This window comes from Phycodurus eques, chromosome 9 (genome assembly GCF_024500275.1).
Source record: "Phycodurus eques isolate BA_2022a chromosome 9, UOR_Pequ_1.1, whole genome shotgun sequence".
NCBI lineage: Eukaryota > Metazoa > Chordata > Actinopteri > Syngnathiformes > Syngnathidae > Phycodurus > Phycodurus eques.
Genome location: NC_084533.1, coordinates 4148038 through 4174739, shown reverse-complemented (window position 1 = coordinate 4174739; position 26702 = coordinate 4148038). Strand labels below are relative to the sequence as shown.

Genomic DNA, 26702 nt, shown 5'->3' with positions numbered 1-26702 from the left:
TTTTGATTATATTATTGCATTTTGGATGATAATATGTTACCATATTTTAACGGTAAGTGTGAGTAATTTATTTTAACGTGTTACTGTGTATTTTTACAGTACACTATAGTAGAATAACTGTGGGTCTATGCCAGTATGTTTGGATGCAGACTTTTTCGTCACTCTGATTGAAATCATTCCAATTGAAGATCTCTAGTGAGCTGTTTACATGTGACGTGATCTATTCCCATCTGGTACATACATATGGCAAGACTTCTTAATATTTAAAGGCAAGTTTGACGATCTGGAATTAACATTGTAGTGATCAACAACGTCATTCTGACTAGTCGTAGTTACCTTTTGCCGGAGTGCCCGGAGAAAACCCACACAGGCACGGGGAGAACATGCAAACTCCACACAGGCAGTGCCGGGGATTGAACCCCAGACGCTCTAATCAGTCATCCACCGTGCCGCCACAACGTGAAACATATCACATTAAAACATAAGTTTGACATTACAACATGGAAAAAGTTGGCCTTGCAGAGGCTGTCAACTCTTGTCGTGTCCCTGTGGTCATTCACATCCCTTCAAGGCGGAATTAAGGACGCAGCTGGAGGTGGCCTCTATCATTGAGTCACCACGTGTAAAAACATGGATTTGCTGAGCTTTTTATGAAGTCATGGTGTACTAGATGATTGCCTCTAATGCATGGCGCAAGAACATGTAAATTTATGCTTAGTATTGTCAGGAATTCTCAGCAATGCTCGAGTGTTAGGCAACCTCCCTCGCAAGGAAATAGTCCTAGATGGAAATCCTTCCCGGTTCTTTTAAAGGTTTGTTTCGTGGTGATCATGTTTCCAAATAAGAATCCTGATACACTAAACTCGTCTTTTGAGTATTTATTAATTACAAAAGCTTTGGTCAGGTGGAACCATACAGCGCGCTGGACTCTCTTCCTTCTCTCGTGGGATCCGGAAGCCGAGTGGCTCCTCTTCAGATAAGTCCTCCTCCTTAACAAACCGGTTCTCACCTGTTCTCAACCAGAATATTATCAGTATGTCTGTGGTGCATGTGTGTGCGTATGTGTAAGTGTGCATAACGTAGTGTGGTTAGTTTTAACAAACAAAAGCTAGTGAGTATGTCCATGTGTCCTGTAAGCAGAAAATACTGGCCTGGATGTGGGGCTCGAAGGCAAGAGCCTGGGGGCTGGGCCTGCATCCAAGGGGCCCAGCCCTGGCACAGCCCAAAAGGGTAACGTGCATCCCCCTTCACATGTGCTCACCACCTGTAGGAGGGGCCATAGGGGTCTGGTGCATTGTGAGCTGGGTGGCAGCCGAAGGCAGGGACCTTGGCGGTCACCTCCACACACATCTTGGGCTCTGGTAGCAGTCCTCTTCAGAGGAGCTGGACTCTCTCCCACTCTGGAGTTGTCCACAGTGAGAGGCGCCGAGTGTTTGAGTATACTTAGTTCCCCCCTCCCACTCTGGAGTTGTCCACAGTGAGAGGCGCCGAGTGTTTGAGTATACTTAGTTCCCCCCCCGGCTCGGCGCCTGTACATTGGGGTTCACCCCGGTGGACGAGAGGGTAGCCTATGCAGGTCCTGACTGTTGTTTGTGCCTATGCACTAAACTGCAGTTCTAAGTACCCACCCTTTTTGGAGTCCTTGGAGAGGGTGCAGGAGAGTGCTCCCTCTGAGGACTCCATCGTTTTGCTGGGGGACTTCAACGCTCACATGGGCAATGACAGTGAGTCCTGGAAGGGCGTGATTGGGAGGAACGACCCCCGGAGCGGTGTTCTGTTATTGGACGTCTGTGCTCATCACGGATTCTCCATAACGAACAAAATGTTCAAGCATAAGGGTGCACTTGGCACCAGGACACCCTAGGCCACAGTTCGATGATCGACTTTGTGGTAGTGCCATCGGACTTGCGGTCGTATGTCTTGGACACGCAGGTGAAGAGAGGGGCGCAGCTGTCAACTGATCAGCACCTGGTGCTGTGTTTGCTCCAATGGTGGTGGAAGATGCCGGTCCGACCTGGCAGGCCAAAACCTATTGTGAGAGTCTGCTCGGAACATCTGGCAGAATCCCGGATCAGAAGAAGTTTCAACTCCCATCTCTGGCAGAACTTCACCCACATGCCGTGGGAGGCAAGGGACATTGAGTGGACCATGTTCTGCGCCTCCATTGCTGTGGTGGCCAATCGGAGCTGTGGCCATAAGGTAGTTGGTGCCTATCGTGGCGGCAACCCTTGAACCTGTTGGTGGACAGCAGTGGTGAGGGATGCCTTTCCGGCCTGTGGGACTCCTGAGGCAGCTATCAGCTGGCCAAGCTGAATGCAGCTTTGGTGGTCGCTGATGCAAAAACTCGGGCGTGGGAGGACTTCGGTGAGGCCATGGAGAATAACTTCCGGACGGGTTTGAGAAAATTCTGGTCCACCATCTGGCGTCTCAGGAGAGGGAAGCAGTGCACCATCAACACTGTCTATAGTGGGGATGAGGTGCTACTGACCTCGCTTCGGGATGTTGTGAGTCGGTGGGGAGAATACTTCAAAGATGTCAATTCCACCGACATGCCTTCCCATGAGGAAGCAGAGTCTCGGGTCTCTGTGGCGGTCTCTCCTATCTCTGGGGTTGAGGTCACTAAGGTCGTTAAAAAGCCCCTCGGTGGCAAAGCCCCGGGGTAGATGAGATTCGCCCAGAGTTCCTAAAGGCTCTGGACGTTGTGGGGCTGTCCTGGTTGACACGGCTCTGCAAAATGGCGTGGACATTGGGGACAGTTCTTCTGGATAGGCAGACTGGGGTGGTGGTACAATCACAGGGGGATCAGCCTCCATGATAAGGTCTATTCAAGGGTACTGGAAAGCATGAGAGGTCCATTGGCAAGTCAAATCTTATATTCAGGAAAAGCAGTGTGGTTTTCATCGTGGCTGTGGAACAGTGGACCAGCTCGACACCCTTGGGAGGGTCCTCGAGGGTGCATGGGAGTTCACCCAACCAGTCTACATGTGTTTTGTGGAGTTGGAGAAGGCGTTCGACCGTGTCCCTCTGGGAGTCCTGTGGGGGATGCTTCAGGAAGTACGGGGTACCGAACCCCCTGATGCGGGCTGTTCGGTCCCTGTACGACCAGTGTCAGCGTTTGGTCGGCATTGCTGGGAGTAAGTCGGATTTGTTTCCGGTAAAGGTTGGACTAAGGCTGCCCTTTGTCACCGATGTGACAAAGGCCATAACTTTGTTTATAACTTTCCTCCACAGGGTGTCCGGGCTCTCCCTTAGAGATCGGGTGAGAAGCTCGGTCATCTGGGAGGGGCTCAGAGTAGAGCCACTGCTCCTCCACATTGAGAGGAGCCAGATGAGGTGGCTGGGGCATCTGATGAGGGCAGCAGAACAGTGGTGACGTGTGCTGTAGGTGTGACAGAGGAGTTTGTCGAGGTGCCAGGCAAGAGAGCGAGAGGAAGACCAAAGAGAAGGTTGATGGATGTCGTGAGGGAAGACATGAGGGCAGTTGGTGTTCGAGAGGAGGATGCAGGAGATAGGCTTACATGGAAAAGGATGACACGCTGTGGCGACTCCTAACGGGACAAGCCGAAAGGAAAAGAAGAGGTCGAGTGCTTTCATTCCCCGACTGTCCATTTACATCCACGTACACTTCAAGACGGTGGATTTTCATTTCTAGGACCGCCATCTTCTGTAGCAGATTGTGATAGGCTTCAGTGGAAAAGGGAGGCATCTTGTTGCTAATAGCAGGCTTGTGCTAATTAGCAGGCTACGCTCACGTAATGGTTCGGTCGTATTAAAAAAATCTTATTATCACCAAGAAAAATGTAAACTTTTTGCCCAGTGTATCTGATACGATATGAAATGTCTCCGAATCTTATGCCAAGATAGGGCGTGTACATACGTAGTGTTTTTGTTTTTACGATCGCTTGTTTGTTTTGAGTATGGGCAAAAAAAAAAAGTTGACATGCCCTGCAAAAATTCAAAATCTTACCAAGAATATTTTATTTCTATCCATCCATCCATTTTCTGAGCCGCTTCTCCTCACGAGGGTCGCGCGCGTGCTGGAGCCCATCCCAGCTGTCATCGGGCAGGAGGCGGGGTACGCCCTGAACTGGTTGCCAGCCAATCGCAGTATTTTATTTCTAGTCAAAACTAATTAAAATTAGACGCATCTCAATGTAAAGTTTACATTGAAAATGATAGTAACTGTGTCAAAACAAAACTGGATAAAATACGACATAATCATTGTTTGGGTGAAAATATATTCATATATCTGAAATTTGTTGTTACCAGTTCACTCCCATTTAAATAATTTCATTTTCCAATCAGACTTGTTTCCTTTAATCCCTTTAGTGCTTCAGAACTGCGTTATTTCGCTCACACTGCCATCTATTGGCTCAGACATGAAACGGCATAGTAACAAAAGGTCAAAGATTCCTGTTCCGGCCAAAATAAAAATCACGTGTATGCCCTACATTGCCAACAGTGTTGTCTGTTCCTCATATCAACAGGTGACCTCATAAACAACTTATTTCTTCTTTAATTGAGCAAGAGACGAGCCAAAATGTTTCCTTTCTTCTGGGATTAAATACTCATATTCTACTCCTACTGTTACAAAAGGTCTGTGCTTTTCTGACGACGTTTATGTGCTCGATAATTGATAATAATAATATATTATTAGTCACTGATGGTGTAGTGGTACATTCGCCTGACTTCGGTGCAGGCAGCGCGGGTTCAATTCCCACACAGTGATGGTGTGAATGATTGTCCGTGTCTGTGTGTGTGTGTGTATATGTGTATATATATTTATATATATATATATATATCTCCTATTCAGGCTCCCGTGACCCTGAATAGGATAAGCGGTACTGAGGATGGATGGATAATATTATTGTTTATTATTGGTATTATCTATTAGTGGCGAGGCTAGCTCTATTATGTGCCATCCACCCTTTTTCTAAGGTCTCTCCAAAATTACGGGGAAAAAAAAAACGGAAACTGTGTTTGATTATACTGATTGGACTTGATTAGGAAAGGCGCACACCTGTCTATATAAGACCTTACAGCTCACAGTGCATGTTAGAGCAAATAAGAATCATGAGGTCAAAGGAACTGCCTGAAGAGCTCAGAGACAAAATTGTGGCAGGGCACAGATCTGGCCAAGGTAACAAAAGAATTTCAGCTTGACTTAAGGTTCCTAAGAGCACAAAGACCGTTGGGACGACCAGAACCCTACCTAGAACTGGCCGAGACCTTTGTGAGAGAGGTAAAGAAGAACCCAAAGATCACTGTGGCTGAGCTCTAGAGATGCAGTCGGAAGATGGGAGAAAGTTCTGGAAAGTCAACCTTCACTGTACCCTTCCACCAGTTGGGGCTTTGTAGCAGAGTGGCCCGACGGAAGCCTCTCAGTGCAAGACACATGACAGCCCGCATGGAGTTTGCTAAAAACACCTGAAGGACTCCAAGATGGTGAGAAGTTAAAATTCTCTGGTCTGATGAGACCAAGCTAGAACGTTTTGGCCTAATTTTTTTAGCGGTATTTGTGCAGAAAACCAGGAACTGCTGTCCAATACTGTGCCAACAGTGAAACACGGTGGTGGCAGCATCATGCTGTGGAGATGTTTTTCAGCTGCAGGGACAGGACGACTGGTTGCAATCGAAGGAAAGATGAATGCGGCCAAGCACAGGGATATCCTGGACGAAAACCTTCTCCAGAGTGCTCAGGACCTCAGACTGGGCCGAAGGTTCACCTTCCAACACGACAATGACCCTAAGCACACAACTAATAATAACAAAGGAGTGGCTTCAGAACAACTCCGTGACTGTTCTTGAAATTAGGTCGTGGGCTCAGCCCATTGGAAGTACTCAACCTAGACTCGCCCCTGGTTACAGAGTACATCACTCCCTCTTATTTTGGTTTTGATTAGTCATTATACAACACCAAGTCAACAAACAATAATCAGTTATAGTAAATAGCTAATCTGACAAAAATAACAACAAACTAATTGCGAAATCCACTTTCATCTGATTATTCAATGAATCGATAAAATAATTGATAGAATAATAGATTCTCATATTGTTGACTTGCAAGCTACCAAATGTTCTGTCTAGTTCATAGTTTCATTCATAGTGAACTTCTGGACCAGAGAGACATTTTATTTCTTTATTTATTTTATTTTTTTCAGATAAGAATCCAAAACAGTGGTTGAAAGAATGACTAGTTTCTCCTAATTCTGGCCTACCAAGATGCACGCGTGAGAAAAGTAGCGGAAATCATTTGAATCCTGACGCAACGCGCGCGTGTTCAAAGTGGCCGCAGCTGTCACGTGTCCGGGTGACGCCCCTAAGACACGCGTGGGCGGGATCGAGTGCCAACACTCGGCGGCAGCCTCCTGCGGGAGATGGACAGCGAAGATGAAAACGTGGAGGAGGTCGTGGAAGGTAGGACATAAAAAAAAAAAATAATAATAATCGAGATCCGCCGCATTTTGAATGATTTGAGTCGGCGATTGCAAAATATGTGGCGAGTGCGCTCCCCCCGCCCCCCGCGACAACGTGGCGCGCCGCGGCGTCGATTTGGAAAGCGAATCCGCCTGACGGGCGCCACAGAGCGGCTAGGATTTTCCCAGACAGCCGCTGCGGCGCCGTGCTGGAAGGGTGCCCGATTTTGAGTGTATGCTGTCATTTATTATTGCTCAAACAAACGCATCCTCTCCTAAAACATTAAAACTGTGAAAACACACACACAAAAAGAGAATTTCATGAAAACACTTTAAGGAATACAACTTACTGTATGTTTAAACGGGTATATAAAGTTTTTTATAAGAGTATGATGGAAGTCAATGGGAGAGTGGGGAAGAGTCACAAGTCAGGGGAGGTTCTTACAGTTTTAAAATGTGTATTAATGATTACTGTACTTATTAAAAAAAAAAGGACTGGTATAAGTAAAAGTAAGATATTCAGCACTTTTATGCATTGACCTTTTTATTTATTTTTATTTTTTAAAACCCAGCTGCCGATAAGAGATCCATTTAAAACTGGGTAAACTTCAAGGAACTATTTATTTATTACGTTTTCCGCGTAATTTTATAAGACATGCTGCCGAGCCATTGGGAGCTGCCAAACAAAGACGCTAAATGCCTACGACTAAGAAAAAAAAAAGAAGAAAAAAAACCTTTTAACGTATTGCCAATCGGAAATGCTGTATAATGAACCTTTTTTTTTTTTTTTTAAAGACATTTAAACAAAGTCAAGTGTTGGAGTGTGTATCATTCCCAATTTTGACGTCAATATTTTCTCCTTTACTGCAAATGAATGTCGCCTCCAAATATCAGTTACCGGCCTCCTTGACTACTAATAATCAGTATCTATATCGCCCCTGAAAATAACATATCAGCCTGTCTGTAGCTGTTGTTGTTGCGATTCTTGGCTTGTCCCATCACGGTTGGCCACAGCAAGTCACTCGCATGATTTTGTTCGGCACAGTTATTTTTTTTCAAATCCAAATTTGGGATCGGTGTTACATTTCAAATGGTTCCTAGATGAACCGGTTCCCAATTCTAGCTGTGGCTGTTGGGGCAATGTTAGTCCAGTAATCTTGTACTTCCTATCTGGAGATTTGTCACTGCTTCACATTTCTACATTGACATTGTTCAACTGTATAAGTGTCCGGGTTTTTTTTTTTTTTTTTTTTTTAGTTTAGTTTTAGAGTTTATTTTAGTTTTCTAAGCAACGTAAGTGCCCGATGACAGAAAAAAAAGCTTAACATTGAGCTAAAAGTTCGCCGTAGCAACATTACATCACAATCAATTGGGCCAAAATTCACATAAACGTTGACTCACAGTATCACAAACACGAACCTTGGTGCCCCATCAGTGGGTAAGGAACGGAATCGACTTTTTATAGCATTCATAGCAACAACAACAACAACAAAATCACCGGTGCCATGTTACTTTTTGTGCCAAAATGCTGAGTTCCGGTGCGTACCCTTCAAAATAAAAGGCTACAAGCTTAAAACAGGAAGTCAAGTTAAAAACTTGCACATATGAACCATTTGACCTGATAAAACAGTCCCAAATAACAATTTAACAATGCTGTATTCAACTTTTAGCCGAAACATTCATTCATGAATATTAAGTCAGTTGGGTTAGTTCCAAACTCATTGCCTTTTAGTTCATAGATTTGATAGTGATACTGGTTATTAAGAACCCCGAGTCAAATGTTCATTGTAGTCTGCGCTGCGGGCTGCTAAGAAAATGGATGTTGATAATTTGGACACCCTTTATTTAAACCATGCAAACTTTTTTGACCCAGCCCCATAAAAGAATCGGAATCGAGAATCGTTTAGCACCGGAATTGAAATAAGGAAGCCGGAATCGGGACTGGAATCGGTCAAATTCAAACGATGCCCAACCGTATTCTTACCTGACACTCCCAAATCAATGATGACATGTACAGGTATGCGTAGATGTAGACGGAAATGAAGTGGAGAATAAGTATAGGAGTTAGAATGTGCGATTGTAATTGGCTTCATGCACCATACATCTGACGTGGAAGACAGCTTTACTGCGGTTTGTCCATCTGATCGCATTGTTTTCAGCTCATTCGTACCCAGACGGATAAGCACGTGGACGAGTCAACTTGGGCAAAATCACTTTAACCACACTCTTGTTTTCATTCTTCCTTCAACCATTTTGCATAGCTAGTACACCAGGAACTGTGTATGTACTATGTCTTGGCTGGGGGCGGGCCCCAGAAAGTAAGTACAGGTACAGTATTGGTACAAATATACAGAGATGAAGGAAAACGTTCACAAACTGGTTTGGACTCCAGATAATTCCTTTCCTGTGGTCAGGGTAAGAAAGATAATTGGTGTAAGCACAATGTGTTTTAAGTTTTATTGTAATCAAGTCCTGCACAACATTCTAAGGCCACGCTCCCCAACCGACATTGAAAAGAACCCGATTGCGACCATGTGAACTGCTTCCTCGGAGCCACTTGACATGGGCGTAACATTGCCCCAACGGCCACAGCTGAAATCGGGAGCCAGTTGAACCATAACATCCACACTGGCTGAGTATTGGGGCACTGGCTGGGATTTGAGCCACTGCTGTCTGCACTAAAATTGTCAACTGACTAACAAAAAAATGCTGAAATTTGCTTATGATAACAATTCAAAAATATGCATTACTTCAATGTGATTTTTCATATTAGACAGTGAATTCTTGAACGCAAGAAGCTGATGTTTTTTTTTTTTTTGTTATTTTTTATTTTTTTTTTAAGCCTTGCACAAGACAACGACTTCACCATGAATCATTCTTGGAGCTAACAACATAAAACCATTCACTTAAAAAATGCAATCTCCGAATGTTGCATCTGCATTAATGCTCCCTGGTTCATGTTCCTCCATGTTGGTGCTTGCCTTTTTAAAAAAAAAAAAAAATACTTTTAAGCGCCCAAGATATCAGTCAATGATTTAGCTCAACCGCGGTTGATGCTCAATTTCTGTCTTTTTTGCATTGTGCAGAGCTTAAAAAAAAAGTAACGGGCTCATTTTTCACCAAGTAGGGGGTGAAAACTACAGTCATCTGTTTTCAAATGTAGGGAGCAATAGTTCAAATTCACCAGAAAGATACAAAGTACAGATACCTGACAAATCTAGTTACAGAAATTAACTAATTGTACTTTATTACTTTCTACCACTGCAAGCCAACAGCAACATATGCCATGCATAAGTTGTCTCAAACTTTAGCTTTTCGTCCAGGTAAGTACAGTAGAAATAGGTTTTAAGTGCAAAAGTGCCATTTATTAGTCAATGGTACAAAATGCTTTACATCATGTTCATATTTTATAATTATTCATCTAGGTAAGTAATTGACTGTGCTTAGGTCCGCTGGATGAAGATGAACAGCCTCATGGACAGTGCACAGTGACCTACTCATCCAGTGATCGCTTTGAAGGACACTTCACACACGGAGAGAAAAATGGAAAGGGCAAATTTTTTTTCTTCGATGGAAGGTACTGTACTTTCATTTGAAGATAAAGTTAAATGATTTTCATTGCTTTGATTTGGGACTCCAAGTTGTTCTTTGGAACCTAACAGTCATTGTACCATATACCAGGGGTGTCAAACTCATGTCGCAGGCCACGTAGTTACGATTTCCCTCAGAGGGCCGTTATGACTGTGAAACCAAATAAATGGTTAATTGCTCATATTATTGCATATGCCCAACAAATAGATGAATAACCAATTCTGAAATCTCAAGTCAAGGATACTAGGGTGTTCAGGTACTGTAAAAACAAAAAAATGCTTGCAGTATCTTAACATTATTTTTTACATATGACAATGAAAAATTTTGGGACAGATTTTAGCAAGAATCACATGAGTTGAGGCACATGATTTGCTTTCGCGGGCCACTACAATGATGTGGCGGGTCGGATCTGGCCCCCAGGCCTTGAGTTTGACACCTGTGCCATATACAGTGGAACCTCAGGTTACAAGCTTAATTTGTTCCGTGATCCGGTTTGTAACCCGAAATATTCTTAAACCGAGGTAATGTTTCCCATTGAAATGAGTGGAAATTCGATTAATCGGTTCCAGCCACAAAATTAAGTTACTTTTTTTTTTTTTTTTTTTAATTAATTTATTTATTTTTTTAAAAAGCAGTGTGTGGTTAACGTTATAGTGCAATGTAGAAAAAAGTGAAAACACACTATCATAAAGAAATAAAACACTCAATAAACATGATGACAGTTTATTGCTCATTAACTTTAAGCTAATGAAGGAAAGGGGAGGAGGACTACAGCTCCTCATTCTTCATAATAACATGAAAATAAATGATGATTTTGTTTCAATTAAATTACGCACTGAGTCAGTGACCGTCATGGTGCTCCATTCCCACATACGAATTACAGTTAGCATTTGTACTGTCTCCAATATAATGTTTGAAGACACTTGTAATATACATTCAGATGTTCCATAGTCAGGCTAATGTATTTAATATTTGTGTGTTCCATATTTAGTTTTGCCAAGGGAGTGGCTTTGACAGCCAAACTGAAGGGGGCGCACGAGAGCGCACAGGTTCACGTTGGTGCTGGTCTTGTCCGACGCAGACACCTACAGCTAGTCTAGGTTCTTGGTAGGATTGATTTAAAAAAAAACAAAAAAAAAAAACAAGGCTTTCTTTACTGGGTATAATCTCTATTTAGTCAGAGAGACTTTGGAAGCTCAAACAAGACAAAGAGGACTTGACAGAGCAGTGACAGAGATAAAGGTACGACAATAAAATGTTTTACATTCAATGTAAAATTACATCACACTATGAAACAAATAATACAAAATTCTAATTAAAAGCTAGACTTTGAATTGAAGTATTTCTTTACTTTTTTTGTTCAACACTGGTTATAAAATCTTTGAGTATTGCAACAAAATAGTCTCAAATATCAACTTATTTCCATATAGGCCTAAATTAAAATTCATTTTTGGCACAACATTTAGTAATTGAACGAGTAGCTTTTTAAATATGGATCAAATTGCAATGGCTAAAAAGCTCTGTTTAAACCGCTGGAATGAATGTTCTTTATGGCCAAATATTGTTGACGTAATTATTATTTGTATTGATTTCTTGTTTTTAAGCATTTTCTTTAATGTCTGGCTGCTAATTTAATGGCAAATATGGCATTCTGTTTGGCTCATTCATTTCGAAATCTGACTCTAATATTAATGCCTAACCAGCTATCAACCTGAACACACGTTGTTGAAGCCCACAATGTAATAACAGCCCATAATATGACCTTTTTAAAACGTAAGGGGCCATAACGTAGTAACTGTCCGGTAACGTAATAAAAGTCCTGACCCTATAACGTAGTAACCTTTGGCCAATAATGTAATAGCTAATATAATATATTACTGAGCCCAGCGGCACGGTGGACGACTGGTTAGAGCGTCAGCCTCACAGTTCTGTGGACCCGGGTTCAATGCCCGGCCCCGCCTGTGTGGAGTTTGCATGTTCTCCCCGTGCCTGCGTGGGTTTTCTCCAGGCACTCCGGTTTCCTCCCACATCCCAAAAACATGCATAAATTGGAGACTCTTAAATTGCCCGTAGACATGACTGTGAGTGTGAATGGTTGTTTGTTTCTATGTGACCTGCGATTGGCTGGCAACCAGTTCAGGGTGTACCCCGCCTCCTGCCCGATGACAGCTGGGATGGGCTCCAGCACGCCCGCGACCCTAGTGAGGAGAAGCGGCTCAGAAGATGGATGGATGGATAACTGAGCCCATAATGTAATAATATATAATTTTATTCAACTTTTTATTTTGGGGACAGTATCTGTATTCCATGATGATACGTTGCAGGGACTCATTGTCCCTGGGCTGGGACTCATTGTTTCCGGACATGTGTATCATGTGACTCGCATAGCAGGCATTTGATCATGTTATTGGACAGTTACCATGGAATACAGATTTGCCATTTCTCCGCCTCATCTACTCAGCACCTTGGAGGGCTTCTACGTGGATGATGTTCTTCAGGGTCAGGGGGCGTATTCGTACGAAGACGGAGGTGTCATGCATGGCACGTACGTGGCTGGTGAACTCAACGGGCCAGCTCAGGAGTGGGATAGAGAGGGTCGCCTGGTGTTCAAGGGGCAGTACAAAGACAATACCCGTTGCGGGGACTGCTGGGCGTACTACCCTGTGAGTCATCGCCGATTTACTGCCAAAGTGATTTATTTTTTTTAAAAAAGTATTTGTTTTGTATGTTGGTGTGCACCGTTCCATCTAGGATGGAGGCTGTGTGTTTGGGGAGGTGAACGAGGAGGGAGAGATGACTGGCGAATCTTTAGCGTATGTCTACCCTGATGGACGCACGGCTCTTCATGGAAGTTTTGTGGAGGGAGAACTAATCCAAGCTCGGCTCGCCAACCTGACGGCCACTGAGAATGGAAGACCGTATTTTGAGTTCACACCTAGTGGTAAGCAGCCGTGTCCCCTTGCATTGTTTTAAATGACAAACATCGGAACTTGGTACATTTCGTCAGTCAAACTATCATTTCTGTTGAGTAAAATGTTCAATGGGATCTCATCTGATGTGCATCCCGCGTCTGAGATGCAGCAAAATGAGCAGAGACGCATAAAGTAACTTCAATCTGCGTCCGAGGACGCAATGCTATGGATTAAATTATATACAGTATAGGGTACTCACTATTGTAAGAAATGTAGCCATTGAACTCATTTACAAAGCAGTGTGTAAAGAACGGCTGAAGACCTTTTGAAAAGTAGTACAAATCTTGACCCAAAAGAGGTTGCTATGATCTACTTGCGGTGCTGTTATTAATTATTGCTATACTTTGCACTTTTTCTTAACCAACAGCAAACTAGTTTGGCAGAATATTGCCTGTTAAAGCATTGGGTTGAAATGTTTGTTTGTTCAAGTCGAAGTTTTGCGAACAGAGCCCGAGTATGTTTTATTTCTATTTTGGATTGATCTAAAATATTGGATTTATTGTTCGACGTTACAATGGCAAATTTCGATATATTCTTCGAGTTAATATTTCTTAAAAAGGATGTACTTGAATTATTATGCTCGAATAATACTATATCAGTGGCATAAAAAACATCAACGATACTATTGTTTGTCGTGATAGATTTCGGGAAAGTATATCCATTCATCCATTGTCTGTTCCGCTTCATCCTCACAAGGGTCGCGGGGGGCGTGCTGGAGCCTATCCCACCACGCATGTTTTTGGGATGTGGGAGGGAACCAATGGGCGAGGCACGGCCAAGCCCACTGGGACCAATTTGGCAGTTCAGTGTCTTGCCCAAGAACACTTCGATAGCGGACACTCAGAGCTGGGATAAATCAAATAAAATTGAAATAATTATACTATTACGTTTTCAACAGGGTAACTTGTAATTGTAACCAAATACCAGGGATGAATGGACAAAAAAAAAAAAAAAATCATGCTTACCAAAATCTTATGGGAAGCCTTACCAGAGGAGTGGAAGCGATTACAGCTGGCCAATTCCATACTGTTGTAAAAGTCGAAGAACTTTCTTTCTTTTTATTGTTTACTGTGTTGTGACACTTTTGTCCAACTATTGTACGTAAAGCACACAGAGTGTTTACAAACAACCTTCAATGCAATTCTCCTTTCCCCCCCCCGGCCCCCCCCCCCCCCAAGGTGCTGTTTATACGTATGACAAGTCCACATCCACTTGTATTGCTACTCATGCTCTGCTGCCAGACCCCTATGAGAGCCAGAGGTACTGTTGGTCAGCGGAGATGCAGGACTGTTCTGTGCATGCTGAACAATATTCACTTTGTTTTTCTTCAGGGTCTTTGTGGCAGACTCCTTGATTAAAGGTGCTGGACAAGGTCTGTTTGCCAAGATAGATGCTGAAAGAGACACCGTGGTGGCCTTTTATAATGGAATACGAATCACACACACAGAGGTATGGGAACCGCCTGGGATTCTAGTGTTTCCTCTTCCTGCAGTGTTGATTCTCATTGGTCCTGTTTTCGAATCCTCCTCAGGTGGACAACAGGGACTGGGCGTTGAACGGCAATACAATCTCGCTGGACGAGGACACTGTGATCGACGTACCTCAGCCATTTGACCAGGCAGAGCGCTACTGTGCCTCGCTAGGTCACAAGGCAAACCACTCCTTCACCCCCAACTGCAAATATGACGTGTGAGTACAAAACCGCTCTGAAAATTTGAATATGCGATTGCATCTGAACGTGTCCGTCCCCACCCCCCGCCATCCCTCAGGTTTGTCCACCCCCGTTTTGGGTCGATCAAATGCATCCGAACATTAAGGGCTGTGCAGAAGAATGACGAGCTGACTGTTGCCTATGGCTACGATCATGAGGCGACTGGGAAGAATGGCCCCGAGGCCCCTGACTGGTACAAGCAGGAGTTACATGTGTTCCAACATGGACAGGCAATTCCCAAAGCTTATTAAGGCTACAGATCATGCTTTTGGACAATGCAAACACCCTGCTGCTTGGGATTCACTTTGTATTCACTGTAGCCATATATTGTACTATAAATACAGTATAAAAGGTCACTATGCTGAACATGCTAGGAAAACTAGGAGCCAGCAGCCCTTTGTGATTGTGGCAAGAACTATGCAAGATTAAAAAAAAAAAAAAAAAACAGTGTGGCATCATAACTATTTCAATATACTTCTCTGATGTTAGTTGTATATAAATTTAGGATACTGTAGCAAACCTTCCACCATTTAATTTGAAGTAGAATGCTTGTGGAATATAAACCCACAAGTGTCATATAGTCATTGCTGAAATCCAAAATTAGTTTATGCTATCAAAAATACAGGAAGGCCAGTATAGAGTATGTCTTTTTTTTTTGGGATTATTATTTTTTCAAGGAATAGCCCCTTGAGATGCATCTGCTCATTTTCGAGGGGCCGTGAATTTGGAACCTTCAGTGGAGACTTACCTGACTTAATTCCACCACTATCACATCCCAATTATAGAAACCGTCAGTATTCATCAAATAACATGAGTTTAAAAAAAAAAAAACCAAGTGATTGTAAATGGTGATTATCAATTGTATTATTGTGTGCAGGTCAGATGTGTTTTGCGTGTCAAAGCATACTCACTATTATTGTAAGCCACGGTAACATAATGCGCAGCGTGAACATTAACACTGCGGTTAAAAACAGGGAGGGGAAAAAAAAAGTCTTGAAACAATTATTCAATTCAAATATACAGCCACATACACTGCTAGAAGCAGTGCAGCCAAGAGAAATGCAATGCAATGAAATGAAGATAATAGACTGTTGAGGATAAATAGAATAGAAGCGGTAAATGTGATGGGGTCACTGCTTCTGATAGTGTAAAAGCCAGCAGAGAAGGTATATACTGATATTTTCACATTACAATATACATGTGTACTTACCAATGTGTTCTTACTGGCTCGATTGTCATTTAAGTATTTTCATAATTTGTACCAACCCCGCCCCCCGCCCAGACTGGTACAGTTATGAGTTAGGATCCTAAGTAATGTGAAACAGCTGTGTGGGGCATGGAATCCTGACAGCCGGAAATCAGGACACACCTTCCCCAGCTTAGCTGGCCCTGCAGTGCACTGAGGGCAGGTTAATGATTAAACTTCCCACAGTACAGGCTGAAACCAACTTTACAACCTCATGTCACTTGAGGATCACACAAGCAAACTGAGCTTCCCGGATTGAAGTACTCATACTTTCCATTTTTACATTTTATATACAGATAGCTACAACTGTATATGCTGAACTAAGTTTTTGCTTTGGTCAGCCGTGGCGCCCTTCGGTTGACCGTCTTGCGGATTGACGCCTGGAGATGGACCGCTACAGGTACTTCATTTTGAACCAAAAGCGTGTACTCGTCCTCGGTGTCCTCCAAGTGGCATGCGCGGCTCTCTGTGTGATCTGCGGCTTCATGGATGCTGTTTTCCGCAAGGATACCCCGTTGAGCACCACCAGGACACCAGTGTGGGCCGGAATGGTGAGACGTTCACAAGTGCGCACTACAACCTCATAGTTACTGTTCTTGATCTATAAAGATCAGTTTAAGCATTTTATTCCATACTGATGTCATGATACCATTTCATCCATCCATCCATCCATTTTCCGTACCGCTTCACCACACTAGGGTCGTTTCAGTCTTAACTATTTTTCGGTTTCAAACGAGAATTGAAAGTTGGCAACATCCAATCAGACCCACATCCACAACAGGAGTTCAGAACATTCAGAGAGCTATTCTACGTTCCCAAGTGTTTTACATGAATTAAAATCAACCACCCCGCCACTTGTCCACAAGGAGTCCGTTCTTAAAAACAAGAACCTTTTCTGCAGCCCTGAGCTTCCCCGGCCGGTTGTTCCAAATATTAAATTAACCTTGTTAAACATACATTCAAATCTCAATTTGTAAAGCATACTTTCCAAATAGTAGACACACACACACAGACACACCCATATTTTCATTAATTTATCGAACAAACATGTTTTTTTTCTACAAAACTGATAGTTGCACATGTGCAAAAGTATGTGAACCCTTCTCTTAGTAGCTTGTGGTGCCTCCTTTTGCAAAACTCAGCCAGTTGAGAGAGTTTGGAGAAACATCTGGTTTGTACCAACTTATTCAGGTCTCGCCACAACATTTCAATTGGATAGAGGTCCAGACTTTGTGCCAATTCACAATACAAATCCTCTTTCTCTGATGCCATTCCTTTGTACTTTTGCTGGAATGTTTTGGTTCATTGTCTTGTTGTTTCATCAATTTCCATCCCAGATGTAACTCCTTGAATGATGGCACGTGATTCTGGTCAAGAATTTCTTAATAGGCCTGGAAATGTATGGCTCTTAAGATATGATGGAGTTGTCCAGGTCCAGAAGTGGAAAAGCAGCCCCAGACCTTTACATTTCCACCACCATACTTCATATGTAGTGCTGTTTTTTTCTCCAAACATTGTGGATTTGATTGTGACCAAATAATTCTATTTTTGACTTGTCTATCCAGAGAAAGGACTTCCAAAACGCCTCTGACTTGTCCAAGTACTCTCTGGCAAGGTTGAAAAGGCCAGATTTGTTCTTTTTTGAGAATAGTTGCTTCCTACGAGAAATGTTCCCATGAACATCATGGCTATTCAATTTTCATCTAATAGTAGATGCATGCACATTTATCCGAGATGCTAACAGAGAGAGCTGCAACTCTCTAGAGGTTATGTCTGGGTCAGCATTTACCTTTTTTTTTTTTTTTTTTTTTTTTTTTTTTGGTGGTATTTCTGGGGGATAGTTTTGATGGGTGTCCAATTTTGGCAGAGTTGCTGTCATGTTGAAGACCGGCCATTTGTAAATTATTTGTCGTACAGTTGATGGATGGAGCGGCAATCTTTTGAAAAGGGTCTGACAGTCCTCCCCAGATGGATGGGCTGTCAATACCCTCTTCTCCATGTCCTCTGCTATCGCCTTTGATCTTGGTTTTGTTGATTTGTATGGGACCACAGTTGGTTTGATTGCTTTCATCTCTCTATTAATTAGTGCTTTCCCAAGAATGTCTTATTTCACTGCTTAAAAGATTTAATAAGCAACCAAATGTTTAGCCTGTGTCTTTTACCTGCTGGATTTAACCAATGCAGGTGGCCGGAGGTTGTTCACCTACTTTTGCACTTGTACAATTATCGGTTTTTGTGGAATTTTTTTGGTTGTTGGATTAAATAATGAAAATGTATCTCTTTTGGTGTGTGTGTCTAATGGAACATATGCTTTACAAATTGAATTTGGATGTAGATTATTATTTTAATATTTTTTACAAAAAGAGTGACCATGTGAGGCGGGCTCACAAACTTTCAAGTTGCAGTGTATATCATATTTGTATAAATGAATCATATAGCTGTACATGTATTTAACTTTTTAATTTTTTTTTTTTGTTGTTGTTGCAAGTTTGGCTTCAAACCATAAAGTCATCAACCCGTAGTCGCAGCATACACAGGAAATCCGCTAACCTGTTTTCCGGGTTTGGACGTGATGTTCCGCAGATATCAGAAAAATGAGCTCTGTTAAATATTATTTTTAAAATATATTTACATTTTTAAATGAAGGATTACGCAACCTTTTGAAATGGCAATTTTGAAAAAGACTGATTCGCATTGACCTATACCATTTTTTTTCTCTCTCCAGAGTATAGAAAGGAATACAAACTTGGAAAATTATCTCTCTTTTTTGGAAAAAAAATTCCCTGACTGCAGTGCGACGATAGTAAATATTTTGCATTACAATACCTTGTTGATTCATTTATTTTTTTCCCCCTTTTTTGGGGGGGGTATTTTCTTTATGACAAATTCAATAAAAAATTTTTTTGAAAAATCGGTCATGTTGTCAGCCATCACTTGGCCCATATAATCGAAGTAAAACAAAAAAATTTAATTAATTAGTTCCAGAGTGTAACACAAGTCACATGATGAAATTTACAAATTGGCTGAAAAATCACAATTTTGAATGAAAATTGCACAAAAACATGCATGTATAATCGAGCTAGAAACCAGCTTACAAAAGAAATTAACATTGCAAAGAGGATCTATGCAGCAAAGTTGGAAAAACAGTTTAGCGCGAACGACTCTAAATCAGTCTGGCATGCATTCCAATCGCTGACAAATTACAAGCGACGATCCCCCCCAAGCTGAGAACAATAGCACACTAGCCAACGACTTGAATACCTTCTATTGCAGATTTGAAAAGGACAGTTTCACACCACACACCCGCCCGGCCGCACCTGCGACCACAACCACACCTCTGACTTCTGCGTTAACCATCCATGAACAGGATGTGAGACGCATCTTCAAACAACAGAAGATTAACAAAGCGGCAGGACCGGACCATGTGTCCCCATCCTGCCTCAAAGTCTGCGCGGACCAGCTCGCTTCAGTCTTCACTCAGATCTACAACAGATCTTTGGAAATGTGCGAAGTTCCATCCTGTTTCAAACCCTCCACCATCATTCCAGTCCCCAAGAAACCTGCAATCTCAGGTCTGAATGTCTACAGGCCTGTCGCTTTGACATCTGTGGTCATGAAGTCCTTTGAACGTCTCGTGCTAGACCACCTCAAGAGTGTCACAGGTCCCCTGCTGGACCCCCTGCAGTTTGCCTACCAAGCGAACAGGTCTGCGGATGATGCAGTCAAGATGGGACTGCACTTCATCCTAGAACACCTCGACAGTGCAGGGACCTACGCGAGGATCCTGTTCGTGGACTTCAGCTCAGCGTTCAACACCATCATCCATGAACTCCTTTCAACCAAGCTTCTCCAGCTCAGCGTCTCACCTGCCATCTCCCAGTGGATTTACAGCTTTCTGACGGGCAGGACACAGCAGGTCAGGCTGGGGGAGGCCACCTCATCCACACGCAGCATCAGCACTGGGGCGCCCCAAGGTTGTGTCCTCTCTCCGCTGCTCTTCTCTCTACACGAACGACTGCACCTCAGCGAACCCGACTGTCAAGCTCCTGACGTTTGCAGATGACACCACTGTCATTGACCTCATCAAGGACTGTGACGAGTCTGCATATCGACAGGAAGCGGAGCGGCTGGAGCTGTGGTGCGGTCGACACAACCTGGAGCTGAACACGCTCAAGACTGTAGAGATGATCGTGGACTTCAGGAGGCATCCTTCGCCACAGCTGCCCCTCACGTTGTCCAGCTGCCTTGTGTCAACCGTCGAGACCTTCAAGTTCCTGGGAATTACAATCTCTCAGGACCTGAAGTGGGCGACCAACATCAACTCCGTCCTCAAAAAGGCCCAGCAGAGGATGAACTTCCTGCGGCTTCTGAGAAAGCACGGCCTGCCACCGGAGCTGCTGAGACAGTTCTACACAGCGGTCATCGAATCAGTCCTGTGTTCTTCCATCACAGTCTGGTTTGGTGCTGCTACAAAGAAGGACAAACTCCGACTGCAACGGACAATCAAAACTGCTGAAAGGATTGTCTGTACCCCCCTACCCACCATTGAGGACTTGCACGCTGCCAGAACTAAGACAAGGGCGTGCAAAATCCTCTCGGACCGTCTGCACCCCGGTCACCAGCTCTTCCAGCTCATTCCCTCAGGTAGGCGCTACCGATCAACGCAAACTAGAACTAGTAGACATTCCAACAGCTTCTTCCCTCTTGCGATCAACTTCTTAAACACCTAACCTACAATTCCATTACAACAAGCTGGAAATTTTCTGACTTGAGTTCGTTGTCACATTTCTGTGGGGCCAATTATGTATTACTCGTGCACTCACTGTAGTTGTCTCGCCATGCTGCACTATTTGCATATACTGGCCACTCATGCCAGAGTAGCATCTGCTCCATTTGCACTCTGATTGAGGAGTATCTGTAACATTTGCACAACCAACATTGTCCCAGATGATCGCACTACTCGTCACTTTAAACCGCATACACTCCTTGAAGTCTCAGCGCCCTTTGCACAAAGGTCATTGCACCGGACTATTGCAATATTAGTCGTTCGAACTGCTCTAAGTGCTAGAGGACTCTGCATCTTTTTGCACAATTGTTTTTTGTCAATGTCTTTATGTCTCCAAAGTGTTCTGTAAATTGACTGTTTGTTGTACTAGAGCGGCTCCAACTACCGGAGACAAATTCCTTGTGTGTTTTGAACATACTTGGCAAATAAAGATGATTCTGATTCTGATGTTGGATTAATTTAAGACTCGGGTTTCTTGAGGTGTGAATGTGATTGTGAATGGTTGTCAGGCCACACGGTGCACCCCACCTCTCGCCCAAAGTCACCTGGGATAGGCCCCAGCACACCTGCGACCTCAGCGAGGATAAGCAGAAGAAAAGATGGATCGATTCCATTTCCATGTTAATTGTTATTGCATGGAGCTACAACCATTATTTAATCTTGATTTAAATAAGAATTAGCCTTTTCTAATTGTTTGTAGTGTTCCCTCGCTATATCGCGGTTCACCTTTTTCAAATCCAGTGCTGATTTTTTTTTTTGCTGATTGCTGATTTTTTTTTTTTTCATATTCATATCACGCATAATTTGCCATATCACTGCATTTTGAGTGTACAGTATGTTTACATTTTTGGGTCGGTAATAAATAATAATAACAATAGGGGTGTGGGGAAGATTAGGAGAGGTTCAGCTTTAAAAAAAAAAAAAAAAAAAATCAAAAAATATGTCATTGCTACTTTTCCGTATTTCACCTATAGTGGGGGTGGTCCGGAACCTAACCCCTGTGATAAATGAGGGATTACTGTAGTGAGTTTAGTTGGCATTTGTCTTTTTTTTTTTTTTTTTAGGCTGATAAACTTGTCAGTACACATTATTGTCCAGATTTGGGACAAGCAAGTGTGACTGCCGAAGTTTCTTGAAACGGTCTCTGTTCTTGTCTTCTGCTTGCCATCCACTTCATGGTTTCTAAATTATTTTCAGATCATGGCTTGTCCTGGCGTTTTGGCTCTGTTTGCATCTCAAAGGAGAAACTCAATACTGGTAAGTCCGATACACTGTTCTGTATGTCGAGCTAAATTTCCATAACTGTCAGTTTCAAGTGGTAAAGATAAAGTAAATGTATATGGGAGAGGATTTTTTTTTTAACATACAGGAAAATATAATAAAAATATTCCTTCAAATTTGAATAACTATGATTGATGATGATCCCTATAATATTGATGTAAAATTATGGAAGCAGGCTTCTGAAAACATAGGTCATGTATGGATCCTATTGTTACACGTTGCAATAACGGAATAAAAAACAAAATTGAAATTCTTCCCTCAAATTGAATTCTTCGCTATACAACTATTTAATCGACTTTCGGGAAACCTTTGACGGCCTTGTTGACAGCACACAAATGGAACCCCGTGAAAATCCACTGAAAGTCTCCAACATTATTCAGAAAGGGTTTCCGAATGACTTTCTTTCAGAAGCTTTACCAGTAAATCGTTGTTTCTCATGACTGTTGACTGGACCATGTGGATTTGAGTCATGTAAGAGGTGGATGCGCTTGATAAAGTAGACGTTGACTGTAAATTCATAGAGTGTGTTGTATCAAAAAGATCATCAAATCAAGAATTGGGGGGTGGGGGGGGGGGGACTTTAAGGGGACTAAAGATCGGTTTTAGGGGGCAAAGACAAAAAAACTTTACCATAAACACATACTACCAAATAATATGGGGGGGGGGGGGGGGGGGGGGGGGGCTTGAGCGACGCCCCTGCACTCCTTTATCTGCATTACATTATAATAAACATTCCTTTTCACGAGAAGGGAATTGTGTTGCAGAAACAAGAATGCCAAACTCACAGACATGATCATTTCCTTGACTACTTCCTCCAGGTGAGTGCGATGGTGGCAGCCGCGTGCCTCTCTTGTGCGGCTTCAGTATTTGTACTGGGCTATACTTGTCTAACGCTCACTTATGGAGAGGAAGATCAGGAAGTCTTCCACCATCATGACAGTCCCAAAGTGGTAATTCGCATACACAAAATGATGCCTACTGTTATCATCATCATCACACTTGGGTGCAACAAGCATGCTTGTTGTTTTGTGGTCTCTTGCGTAGACATTTGTGCTGCATCGGATGGTTAAGGGCGCCAACGCCACCATGTTGCTGAGCTGCTTCATCAGCCTGCTCCTGTCCTCTCTCATCGCTTACGTGGGTTGCTGTAGTCTACCCCGGTGTGGCTGCTATGACGCTCGAACTGGACTGGTGGGTACAAATAGAGTCGGAGGACTAGCCATGAATCATTTTGAATTTTTGATGAAAACAATCATCCTAAAAATAGAAGATGATTGGTTGGGTGTCCTAAATTCTATGGAATCCTGTCACTTCATGAAGACCTCAGTAAATGGTACACATCATAGACTTTGCCATTTCCTACAGTTTACTGTGGGAATTTGAAAAGCGGTTCATGCCGAAAATAACATTTTGTCACATTTAGTTTCAAAGAATGTTTACAAAACTGGTGTGAATTTTTGAGAGTCACTCTTTTGCACATATACAATAATATTTGTCAACTCAGCCATCCATTTTCCGTACTGCTTATCCTCACTAAGGTCGTGGGCGTGCTGGCACCTATCTCAGCTGACTCTGGGCAAGAGGGGGTTTACACCCTGAACTAGTCGCCAGCCAATCACAGGGCACAAATAGACAAAAAAACATTTGAGCTCACATGCACACCTATGTGCAATTTAGAGTCTTCAATTAACCTACCATGCACGTTTTTTGAAATGTGGGAGGAAAACAAAGTACCTGGAGAAAACCCACCCAGGATTTGAACCCTGGTCCTCAGAACTGTGGGGCAGTCGTCCACCGTGCTGCCTTAGCCCAAATAGTTAAATTGCAATATTAAATGTTAAATATCTGAATGTTAAATACAAATTTAAATAAAAATGTTACATATATGGCACAATGTAAAATATACTGTGTATGTAAATGTTGACTATGTAAATATAAATATTAAATGTGAATATTTCGGTTGATATACAAACCACAACTACCAAAATCAGTGTAAAAAAAATATTACAAATCTTATCCAGTTAAATAGACTCTTGGACATGGTGATAATAACTACCTGAAATAATAAACGTTTGTAGAAACTTCATTTGATGAGTACTGTGAGTTTTATTCGCAATTTTGATTTACCTGTTAGCTAAATATCTATTTCCACCCAAACATTTAGATTTAACATTTACAGATATTTATATTTAAATATATTTACCATTTAAATATTAGAGCGTCAGCCTCACAGTTCTGAGGACCCGGGTTCAATCCCCGGTCCCGCCTGTGTGGAGTTTGCATGTTCTCCCCGTGCCTGCGTGGGTTTTCTCCTGTTTCCTCCCACATCCCAAAAACATGCATGGTAGGTTAATTGACAACTCTAAATTGCCCATAGGTGTGAATGTGAGTGAAAATGGCCCGCGAGCCGAGTGAGGAGAAGCGGCTCAGAAAATGGATGGATGGAAATATTTAACATTTCAGATTTAGATGTATATTTTGCATTTTGATTTAACATATATTGGAATATAATGTAATATATAGATGTAACATTTAATATTTTGCGTTAACTAAGTGAACACATTGTAAATGTGTGCAGTGTAAATGTGCAGAAAAGTGACTAAAAAATGTACACCAATTTTTTAAAACCCTTTTAAGTTAAATGTGACAAAAGATTGCCGTTATTTTCAGCATGAATCACTTTCTAAACGGCACCTCAAATTCCAAAACGTTGTTTTTTGTTTTTTTTTAAACACATGCACATTTTGCTTCATATCCTTTAGATTTGTATCCACTGTAATATATAAAGCATCAATAGATTAATCCAATTGCCCTGCTATTTCCACATTTTTCATGTTAGTCCAATTTGTATTGTCTATTGCAGGAGACACTGATTCCACAGTGTGACCCAGGAGATGCTGAGATGGTGTGTACCTGGCAAGGTAAATGTTCTAAATCAATCTTCAAGTCATTGAGATTGAATTGTTTTAAACCTTTTGCTGTCAGCCGTGAGAGTCTGACGCTGTCTTTCGGTGTGTAGCTGGGGGTGACGACAGGCTCTTCAACTCTCCAGCTCGGCCGACAGACTGTGGCACCACGGAGCAGGAAGGTTCCTCCAAGCTGCCTCCATACAGCAGACTAACCTAAGACAAATCGCTCTCTTACCCAACTAACAGAAGGCATGATGCTGCTTTAAAAGATAGTATCATTTCAGTTTATTTGTTTTCTTGACCTAGCACATAGCAAGCACTGAGCACTCCAGTATATGAAGATTACTGTACATAGTCGTTTACATAATATATTAAAGCTTCAACTATCAGATCAAATTGACTGTAAGTTGAATGAGTATTTCACTGCCTCTGAGGTGACAATGTGCGTTGTTTTTAATTTGTAAACCACATACATTAATTAATAAATTTTGACTTAAAAGTAGTTAAATTGTGTTTACTTCCCGTCTTCAGAGATGTCACTGCATGTTAAATATTATCTATTGCAAGGTTACATACATGAAAAAACCACTGCAAGCATGCATCAAACAGTTTATAGGAAAGGCAAAGTATCTTCTTTAACAGACAGAAAAACAGTTTTGTATTACATAGCAACAGTGGGGGGAAAGAAATCTGAGAATTAATGAATGTGATGTGTGTGTGTGGGTGTGTGTATGTATATATATATACATATATATATATATATATACACATACACATATATATATATGTAGCATGATATATATATATATATATAAATGTATATATATATATATATATATATATATATAAAATATATATAGTCGTCAATTAACCTACCATGCATGTTTTTGGGATGTGGGAGGAAACCGGAGTGCCCGGAGAAAACCCACGCAGGCACGGGGAGAACATGCAAACTCCACACAGGCGGGGCCGGGGATTGAACCCGGTCCTCAGAACTGTGAGGCAGACGCTCTAACCAGTTGTCACCGTGCCACCTGTAATAATATGATTTGGCAATTAAACATTTATATGTTTTCACAGTCATAACGTCGCACTGAGGGAAACTGTAACCACAATGTGATCCGCGACAAGAAGTTTGACACCCTTGAAATATGTATACCGTTTATACAACTTTGCTAAGCTCTAGAAATCATCAGAACCGTGAGGCCGATGCTATAACCAGTCGCCCACCATGCCTATATATATATATATATATATATATATATATATATAAATTTGCCTCGATCAGGTGCTCCTCACAAGATTGCTGAAAGAGGAGTGCAAACAATAATCAAAAAGTTGTCCAAGACCCCAGGACCACCTGTGGAGAGCTTCAAAAAGACCTGCAATTATCAGGTACTGTTGTCACAAGGAAAACAGTGAGTAATGTACTCCGCTGCCATGCGTTGTATGCACGCTCACCACGCAAGACCCCATTGCTGAAGAAAAAAGCATGTCAAAGCTCGTTTAAAGTTTGCTGAACAACATTTGGACAAGCCAGTTAAATACTGGGAGAATATAGTCTGGTTGATGAGAGAAAAATGTAACCCTTTGGATGCCATATTGCACACCATGATTGGAGGAGAAATGGCACTGCACATCACCCTAAAAACACCATACAAACAGTGAAGTTTGGAGGTGGGAACATGATGGTGTGGGGCTGCTTCTCAACAAATGGTACTGGTAAACTTCACATTATTGAAGGAAGGAAGAATGGGCAAATGTACCGAGACATTCTTGACACAAATCGA

At 42.2% G+C, this 26702-nt stretch overlaps 2 protein-coding genes across 4 annotated transcripts; both read left to right on the top strand.

Annotated features, from left to right (window-relative positions):
• The first annotated feature begins 6340 nt into the window (after window positions 1-6340).
• On the top strand, window positions 6341-15104 carry setd7 (SET domain containing 7, histone lysine methyltransferase). Of its 3 annotated transcripts, XM_061685880.1 has the most exons (8): window positions 6341-6417; window positions 9864-9993; window positions 12469-12670; window positions 12759-12948; window positions 14158-14239; window positions 14311-14428; window positions 14511-14668; window positions 14749-15104. In XM_061685880.1, exons 1-8 carry the CDS (start codon window positions 6378-6380, stop codon window positions 14939-14941), a joined length of 1113 nt encoding a protein of 370 aa, XP_061541864.1. In that variant the 5' UTR covers window positions 6341-6377; the 3' UTR covers window positions 14942-15104. The 3 variants fall into 3 exon arrangements, with proteins under 3 accessions (XP_061541864.1, XP_061541866.1, XP_061541865.1); XM_061685881.1 differs by lacking the exons at window positions 6341-6417; window positions 9864-9993 and adding an exon at window positions 12147-12259; XM_061685882.1 differs by lacking the exons at window positions 14158-14239; window positions 14511-14668; window positions 14749-15104 and having other exon boundaries at window positions 14311-14422.
• Window positions 15105-16322: 1218 nt separating this feature from the next.
• Window positions 16323-25129, top strand: zgc:113425 (uncharacterized protein LOC541425 homolog). Its single transcript, XM_061686561.1, has 6 exons — window positions 16323-16487; window positions 21920-21979; window positions 22822-22953; window positions 23048-23194; window positions 24867-24924; window positions 25023-25129. Exons 1-6 carry the CDS (start codon window positions 16323-16325, stop codon window positions 25127-25129), a joined length of 669 nt encoding a protein of 222 aa, XP_061542545.1.
• Window positions 25130-26702: the final 1573 nt, after the last annotated feature.

Bases quoted from the DNA above. Each gene is read 5' to 3' on its own strand.
- setd7 (XM_061685880.1), top strand. From the start codon at position 6,378: ATGGACAGCGAAGATGAAAACGTGGAGGAGGTCGTGGAAG. The intron at 14,240-14,310 runs GTACTGTTGGTC...GTTTTTCTTCAG, and splicing joins GACCCCTATGAGAGCCAGAG to GGTCTTTGTGGCAGACTCCT. The intron at 14,429-14,510 runs GTATGGGAACCG...AATCCTCCTCAG, and splicing joins TACGAATCACACACACAGAG to GTGGACAACAGGGACTGGGC.
- zgc:113425 (XM_061686561.1), top strand. From the start codon at position 16,323: ATGGACCGCTACAGGTACTTCATTTTGAACCAAAAGCGTGTACTCGTC. The intron at 16,488-21,919 runs GTGAGACGTTCA...AATTATTTTCAG, and splicing joins CACCAGTGTGGGCCGGAATG to ATCATGGCTTGTCCTGGCGT. The intron at 24,925-25,022 runs GTAAATGTTCTA...TTCGGTGTGTAG, and splicing joins GATGGTGTGTACCTGGCAAG to CTGGGGGTGACGACAGGCTC.